This window comes from Pinus tabuliformis, chromosome 7 (assembly GCF_031772625.1).
Source record: "Pinus tabuliformis cultivar Carrire ecotype Pingquan chromosome 7, CPIR1, whole genome shotgun sequence".
NCBI lineage: Eukaryota > Viridiplantae > Streptophyta > Pinopsida > Pinales > Pinaceae > Pinus > Pinus tabuliformis.
Window position 1 is genome coordinate 667,553,210 of NC_142293.1, and position 9,107 is coordinate 667,562,316.

At 31.7% G+C, this 9,107-nt stretch overlaps 1 protein-coding gene across 1 annotated transcript; it reads left to right on the forward strand.

The window, feature by feature from the left end:
* The first annotated feature begins 3,562 nt into the window (after nucleotides 1-3,562).
* Nucleotides 3,563-6,621, forward strand: LOC149249221 (MYB-like transcription factor EOBI). Its single transcript, XM_089452373.1, has 4 exons — nucleotides 3,563-3,704; nucleotides 5,680-5,809; nucleotides 5,939-6,302; nucleotides 6,418-6,621. The coding sequence occupies exons 1-4, from the start codon at nucleotides 3,563-3,565 to the stop codon at nucleotides 6,619-6,621; spliced, it is 840 nt and encodes a 279-aa protein (XP_089308499.1).
* Nucleotides 6,622-9,107: the final 2,486 nt, after the last annotated feature.

Genomic DNA, 9,107 nt, shown 5'->3' on the forward strand with positions numbered 1-9,107 from the left:
CAATAAGTTGGAAATGAAGAAATAAGGAGAAATAACATAAAACATTAATAAGTAGGGAAATAAAAGGAGATGGAAGGAAGGACAATAAGAGAAATAAGTAAGATAAAGAAAATAAAAAGAGGGATGGCATATAGAAGAGATAATATAGTAAAGAAGAAAAGGATGTAGCATCTACAAGTAAAAGAGTTAATTTGATTTTGGTAATAGTGGGAAAATTTATGTAATGTGGTGCCCAACTAAGACTAACACCAAAAATATAGCATTGATTGTAATTAATGAGAAATCCTTTGAGGCCTACTAAGGAATTTGTAATTATATTTTATTATCTTAATTTATGAAGTTGATGAAGAGGCCTATAGATCCAATATTTTAAGTCTTTCCTATATTGAATGAATGTTTAATTTTCATGCATTTATGTTTGACTATTTTTAATTATTAGAGCATTTCGTCTTCTCATGCATGAAGGTTGTTATCATATGTGAATGTAGAGACAATGGTGTTGTTTTTATGATTTTGAATGGAAGGGCCCATTGATCTTTGAAATTGACCATACCAACACTAAGAGGATGGAATATTAGTAGTTCTACATTTCTCAAATAACCAAGACTCTACTTCCATGAATTGGTGGTTATGAAAGTTTTCTATAGTGATCCAAGGCGATAATTATCTACATTAGTATTTGTTTTATATTTGGTAGTTGACTTGTAAAGGAGATGAAATTGTAACACCCTATTTGAGTTTGTAAGTAGAGTTATAAAAGAAGAGTAAAGATAGTTTTAGTTGAGGTTGGATAAAGGTTATTGAGTGATTGTGGGTAGCTCCAATAGTTGATGTTGGTAGGTTTTTTGAATGGAGAGGAAGAAAACCTATTTGACTGTTTTGAAGAATTGGAAGGGAGATTGAAGTATGTGAGTATTGAGATAATTCCACAGTGGATATAAGAGCAAACTAAATGAAAAAAGAGAGATTGAGAAACTTAAGGCAGGGTTAGTTGTCAAAGGATTCACACAACAATTTGGTGTCAATTATGGTGAAACCTTTGCTCCAGTATCAAGGTTAGACACTATCAGAACCATTTTATCCATAACAGCTCAACATAAATGGAAAGTCTATCAGCTTGATCTAAAACCTGCCTTCCTAAATGGTATATTGTAGGAAGAAGTTTATGTAGTGTAACCTCTTTGTTTTGAAGTTCCAGGACAAGAGAATAAGGTATACAGATTGAAGAAATATTTGTATGGTTTGAAGCAAGCTCCAAGATCTTGGTACAGTCGCATCAACACCTATCTCATCAAAAGTGGTTTTTGCAGAAGCAAACATGAGTCAACTTTGTATACCAAAACTTATGAAGGTAAAATTATTATTGTATGCCTTTACGTAGATGATCTCCTTTATACAAGCAATATGATGTTAGAAGATTTCAAAGCAGCAATGCAAACAGATTTTGATATGACAGATCTTGGGGTCATGAAATACTTCCTAGGTATTGAAATTCACCAATCCGCTAATGGAATTTTTGTTTGTCAACAAAAATATGCCACTTACATCATCCAAAAGTTCAAAATGACAAATTGCAAACCAACTGATACATCAATTTCTCAAGGCACCAAGTTGAGCAAAGAAAATGTAGCTCCATCAATTGATCCCACATTGTATAAAATTCTAGTTGCTAGTTTGTTGTATCTTACTGCAACTAGACCCGATATCATGTTTGCATCAAGTTTTGTCTTGAGGTTTATGCAATCACCAACGATTCCTCATTGGAAGGTTGCAAAAAGGATCTAAAGGTACATTGCAGGGACTTTAGACTATGGTTTGTTCTACACTCATTCTGAAGATTGCTTACTTTCAAGCTATATAGACAATGATTATGCAGAGTTTAGATGGTCGCAAAAGCACCTCAGGGTATGCTTTTCATCTTGGAACCAATGTGATTTCTTGGCATCCAAGAAACAACCAATCGTTTCAATATTTTTTGTAGATGCAGAATATGTAGTAGCAAATTCAGTAACTTGTCAAGCAATGTGACTGAGAAGATTCTTGAAAGATCTATCAAATGTTCAAAAGGAGCCAACTCGTATTTATAATTTACTTTGACAACAGTTTAGCAATTTTTTTTATGAGAAAAAATGTTTTCCACAAAAAGAGCAAGCACATTGACACACATTTCAATGATGGGGACATAGTACTTGCTTTATGTAGTTCCAAAGATCACCTTTGAGATATTTTCACAAATTCATTGGGCAAGAATGTATTTGAAATTCAAAGAGAGCAATTAGACATTGTAAGTGCCTCCACTGGTAAGAATTGAGATTAGGAGGGGATGTTGAGATATTAATCTCACAATCTGCTAGGTGTAATCACATTTGACTTTGTTGTTTGTTAGGTGTCATAGATAGTTGAGTTTTACTTCAATTACACTCCATAGGTGTCGATTTCTACTCCAATAATTTATTATTGATGTTTACAATGTAATCTATTTAGCTATTTTGAATATCAAGAAGAGCAATCTTTGGTCCACCTGTTCTTTTTCCATTCTGTCATATAATAAGTAACAAATACTCACCAATGCACAATGAATACGTGAAATTGTATATGTCCCTCTCCAAATAAGTAACGTGCTAAAATCCAAAAATGAACGTATACAACCCTACCCTCGCCCCAGTTACTAGTTACTCTCCAGTGGCAAGCCCGTTATTTTCCACCGTAATAATAACCCTTCCATTACGCTCTCGCGCTCTCGTCAGCTGGTCAAATAGTGTAGGATTATATTAATTTGTGTTCATTGATGTACGAATAGATTCGGAGTTTAATTGACTATACTAATTTATAAGTCTACGATTCAAGATTTTTAATTGCGTAAAAGCAATCGTCACAAATGAGTCATTATAAATCTCAGTGACACACCTGATTTGGGTCAAACATGTGTCTTACGTTTTGCATTCATCTCAAAGTTTCTTTCGCTTTCCACCTGCTCAAAAGTCACTTCATATCACTTGCCTTTGCACGATTGTACGATTTAGTTGAAAACATTGCGCGGGTAATATCTGGTTACGTTTTTTGTTTTTTTAATGTGGAGAGCATTTCCAACTACAGTAGTCTCGAAGGAACACGCACAACCGCAACTCATTGAATGAACGCTCAACCACTGTACGTCTGCGGTGATATTGGAGGCCAAGCTAGCTGGACACTGTTATTTTATTGACCTCGTCAGTGGGAGTTTACAGAATATTATGGGTATGGGTATCCTGTCATCCGACGGAGGGAGTAAAATGCCTTGCGTAACAAAGTCCCTCTTAATATTATAATACGTTCAATTAAAAAGATAACAATCATAGGGAGTCAAATCAAAACGGTAGTAGGTAATCCATGTGCCAATGATTCAAAATTGGATGATGATGGGTTCCATCTTTAAGCTGGCTTTGTGTCTAAGCAGGGTTTGTGTTTAAATATATGTGACGAGACGATTCCGAAGCCGAGGTGAGCCCTTGCAACCTGCAGTGGTGTGAGAGCACAGCATTAGAATCCGCAGAGAAAAGCGATTTGATTGTCGCAGGTAAAAATGAGGTGCACAAAAAGGCAAAGACAGAGCGCCCTGTTGAGGAAAGGTTTATGGTCACCTGAAGAAGACGAGAAACTCAACAATTATATGATGAAGAACAACATTGCCGTCTGCTCCTGGAGCTATGTGGCCAAGCAAGCTGGTAGTTCCTTATGTTCCCTGCCGCTCTTTAATTTCAATTTCGCTCAGCTCTGTTCTACTTTATGTGAATCAGCGTAACATTTCAATGCTGCAATCTATCCGCATTTGCGGCGGTGTCCCTTTTATACATATGTAAAGTGTTGGAAGCAATATAGAGATAGATATTTAAGTTATTTTATAGTATGATCAATATATTTTGCGAATATTAGCCGAGCATAAATTCATTGTAGTCAGAATAGTATGGTGTGATTAAGGTCTCTTGTGTGATTAAGGTCGAGAGACTTTATAAGTATATAAGTAAATTCATTGTAGTCAGAATAGTATGGTGTGATTAAGGTCTCTTGTGTGATTAAGGTCGAGAGACTTTATAAGTATATAAGTTAATAGAGTAGATTGAAAAAAATTATAGGTGTGAATTGAATATTATGTATGTATGTATCTTTATATGTATATGTTGTTTTTAGTGTTATTTTTTTGGAGTTTTTGGTGTTGGAATTTGACAAAATTTTGTAGTGAAATTTTGATTTGTGTTATTTAAACTAATATTTTGATTAGATATGGATTCAGCACATTGAAAAACCTTAGGGCACTTCTTTTGTGCATGGGTTACCCATCAAACCTGTGGTTTCAATAAATTCTTGTCAGATTTTAGAGAAATTACATGGTAAAAATCCAAAAAATCCCACTAAAGACAACTCCTCTATATATATGTGTATAAATTAAATAAAAATCAATTTTTTTCCTCAAAAACTTGAATATCTTGACTTCATAACCACAATTATCAAATATTAATTTTGCTTTATAGTCATTAAATTTATAGTAACTAAAATTTAAATACGGTATAAGTATATTTTAATAAATTATAGAACATAAAATTTAAACTTAAAAATGCATAATGATAAACTTAATACTTTTTGTCCGTATGGGGTAGCTCAAGTGGCAATGGCCATGGAAATGAAGTCTCACCGAACCCGAGATCTTGGGTTCGATTCTTGTGCTACCCTCCCTAGAAATGGGGTGAATAATGGACATATAAAAACTCGTAAATGGGAGGGTCCTACCTAACCTTACCAAAAAAACAACTAAACTTAATACTTAATTAAATTTTACATTTTATATATATATAGTTAAATATAAATATAATTTATATTTTAATATAATAATATAACGTTAAATATTTATAAAGTATTATTAAAATAACATTATAATTTATAGTTTAATAAATGCAATGTATTATTATTAACAGATTAGACACCAGATTAGACACCAGTAGTATATTTATAATTGAAAAATGGTTAAATGTATTATAACATTAAATCAATTTATTTTAAATAAAAATAAATTATTTGATTTTAATTAATATTATTTGTATAAAGATATTAAAAAAATACAACTTCAAATATTAATATTTATCTATTAATTTTTTCCAGATTAATATTATTAATAATCTTTAATATTACATAATCAAATTAATCTTTATCATATAGTAATATTCATTATTACAAATTAATTTATCTTATATTATATTAATATTATCATTTATGGTTAATGAGATTGTCTTTATTAATATTATATAATATTACATTATCATTGACCATTAAAACACTTACCATAAATTAATATTTATTCTTATAATTAATATTATCATTTAGCCTGATACACTAATTTATAACCTAATCCAATTAATTACTCCCTCCCTGATAAACTAATTTATAACGTAATCCAATTAATTACTCAAAAAGTTAAATATCAAACTCGCCCACTAATTTTTTTTTTTTTTAATAGAAGTTCATCTATTGAGGATTGCACACATATTTTTATTTATGCCCATTTAGATTTAAACTTTAGATTCACATTTTTATTGGTCTCCATTTAGATTTAAACTTTCGATATACAAGGTCTCTGGTAAAAGGAATATACATCCTTCCCACCCACTGGTGTGACATATTATAATATGGCCTCGAATCTGTATACAGGTCTGCAAAGATGCGGAAAGAGCTGCAGGCTAAGATGGATCAACTACTTACGGCCTGGCCTTAAACACACTACCATTTCACCCCAAGAAGAGCAATTGATCATACACCTACAGTGCATTCTGGGTAACAGGTTTACGTTGTTCTCTTTTCCCACACCCCTAATTTTGCTCTCTATTCCTTGCATGTTGGTCTAGTTCTAGTCCTTCACATGAGTCTCTGCGTCCATTAACATGGAGAATTAATGATATTGACAACGCAGGTGGTCTCAAATTGCTGCCCATTTGCCTGGACGTACGGACAATGAGATCAAGAATTATTGGAACTCTTACATCAAGAAGAACCTCAAACCAGAACACTCCATGATACCTCTTCCATCGTCCACTGAATCCAACGGCAAAAATTGCACAGAATTTAGTATGCCCTCGCAATCAGGCGATGCCCGCTATACCGACTCAGTGTCTGCCAATGCTCATGATGCTTATACGTTGCTTCACTCTACCAAACCATTGGACGTCATGTGTGAAGGGTACCTACAGCCACTCTATAGCATCTTTAATGTACTGGCCACTAAAGAAAATGAGCACTCATGTGTTCAGGACGTATTGGATTTAAAGAATCAACAGGTACTGGAGCAAAATATTGTGTTTCCAATTTATCTGAACCCTATTAACATTCAACTAATTTCTTATTTCTCAGCTTTTGCTTACTTTTACTCACATGAATCATAGCTTGTCTCAGGTTTTTACATCTCCGAGTCTGCAAGCCCATGATCAACCTTGTAATACTGCAAAATTATCAAGAGGTGATCAGTCAATAGCCTCGTGGACTACGTTGCCACCTCATGAAGCGCCTGGTTCATATGGCTGTACCACCTGCACTAGCCCTGGTCTTGTTGATATGGGCGACTCATCGAAAGGTAACATTCTAAACGCTGCCAGATAATGACTAATGAAAATCATCTAATGATGGATTATTCGTCGTTCACAGCATCATCTGGCATAACCGCATGCAGCGCTAGTCACTCCCATTCAAATGCCACTGATTTTACTGATGTTTATCAACAAGCTTATACAACTCATACAGTGGAAGATTACGCGAGCCAGCTGCATGACAAGACTCAACAACAGTCATGCGTGCCACATAAATCCCACGCACAATTTCGTACACCGGCTATTATGTCGGCAGACGTTGATCACTACTTCAATTTGGGATATGATGAATTAGACTTGGGGGCCAAAACATATATTAATATTCATAAGCAGAACATCAGTTATCAGATGCCACAGATCGGAGGAATTCAGATTGGTGATCAACTGGATTTCTTCACAATTCCAAATGAAGAAGCCAGAGCAGGAGAATGTGGAACTTTCAATTCGAGGTGTGAAGGTGAGGCAGGTCATCTTAACATTTGGGCAGAGGAGGACCATATGTACAATATCCATTCCGATACCGCCGCTTCTTAAGATGTGGATCAAATCTGTCCCAGGAAATGCAATGCTTGTTCGTACCTTCCATCCTTTTCAATTGACTATGAAATATAGGAATGTAATTTTCCAAGGCCCACCAAATCAATATATGTCATCTGTTTAGCGGTCACTTTCACAAGTTTTTGCTTTTTCCATGTGCAGATACTGGCGATTCTCTGAATAGATAGTCAGCATCGGAGAAGAATAATTAAAAGGCCCATGAAATGTAGTTTTGCTATTTGATATCAAACAAATCTTAATGTGATGGCCACATTTTACAAGAAATTAGATATCAGGTGTTAATGTTACGATCTTTGGTACATTTTGACAGCATGACAATGTCGGTTTTGACAGCATGATAATGTCGGTGTCAGGTTGGAATTTCAAAACATATTTATTTATCATATTGGCTGATTTTAATACTTTATTTATTTTCACAATTTTAAGAAAGAACCGTAACCCTTTTATAATGAATTTGATTTTCAGGTTAGAATTTCAAGACATATTTATTTATCAAATTGGCTAATTTTCATACTTTTTATTTATTTTCATAATTTTTTTTTTGTTAAAATTGTAACAGTTTTATAGAAAAAATTTAACGGCTTTATAAAAAATGGATTATATTTAACAACAACTCACCCCATAACCATCAATTTACTTATCAAATTCCATCTTTAATCACTATAACCTAAAATTTAAATAATAAATAAAGCAAAGTTTTATAAAAAACAATGTATACCTAAAGTTATAATATAAATGGAACAAACTTCGGGACAGAAGTAACAGCGAAAGAACCCAAGAATGCTGGAAACTCAAAAGATTAGGGTGAGCTCATCGGAACACGGATTCTGGGAAGAGTTGGGACATAGGACCAAAATTTCAAATATTTTCCGCGGTTTCCACCAGCGCATGAACTTGAAGGACACTCATAGTCAATCAAATTTCGTATGATTAGTTTTCCTTTCAAGTAGCCATTTAATTAAATTTGCTACGGACATGCATATCGGTCAATTAAACTTTATAGGACTAGTTTTCTTTTGAAATTTCCATTTCATTAATTTGAGATTTATTTTTTATTATAAATGTCAAATCATTTTTTGAAGGATAAGTTTGGTATTAACTTTTAAATTTTGTATTTATTGCTTTATTATACTGGTAGTACTTGTAGTATTAAGTATTTAATTTTCTTTGATTATGTATTAATTTATTTGAGAAAAAATTTCGACCACTTATTTATAATTTAATATTTTAATATTGGGAATTTATTTTTTATTATTATTTAAATATATTTATTCATAAAGTGAAATTTTATTATAAACTTTTTAGTAACTTTTATTTCTATAGTTACCAATTTTTTATTTCTTTTTGCTTAACTTTTTTATTTTGATTTTTTGATTTTTTTTCTATTATTTTTATTTTTGTGAATTATTATTATATTACAAATATGTTTTAATAAACTTAATTATATATGCATATAATTAATTATATATATATATATACATATTAAAGTGTTTATGTTAATACAGATAATATTAGTTAATTGTATTTTTTAATTTTTGGTGATGGTATTCAACGATACAATATTTTATAATTTGTTTTATATTTATGATGAAACTTTTTCTTATTTTTAGTTTAATTAAGTTATATTGAAACTAGGAAGAGAATATAGTTACTATGTAGTTCTTATTATAAATGTATATAATTTTTTTTTAAAGATTAAATATATTGAATTATAGTAATTTAAAGATATGTAATTTATATATTGATTATATAATTTTAAAAAATTTACAAATTATTGTGAATCATGAATGAAAACCATTTTCATCAATATTTTTTTCACTCAAATCATTTTATTATTATTATTATTTACTTTTTGTCTTCTTTTATTTTCTTTATTTTAAGTTTTCCCTTTTTTTTTAATAATACTTGGTTAATTTTGACTAATATATTATTATTATTATT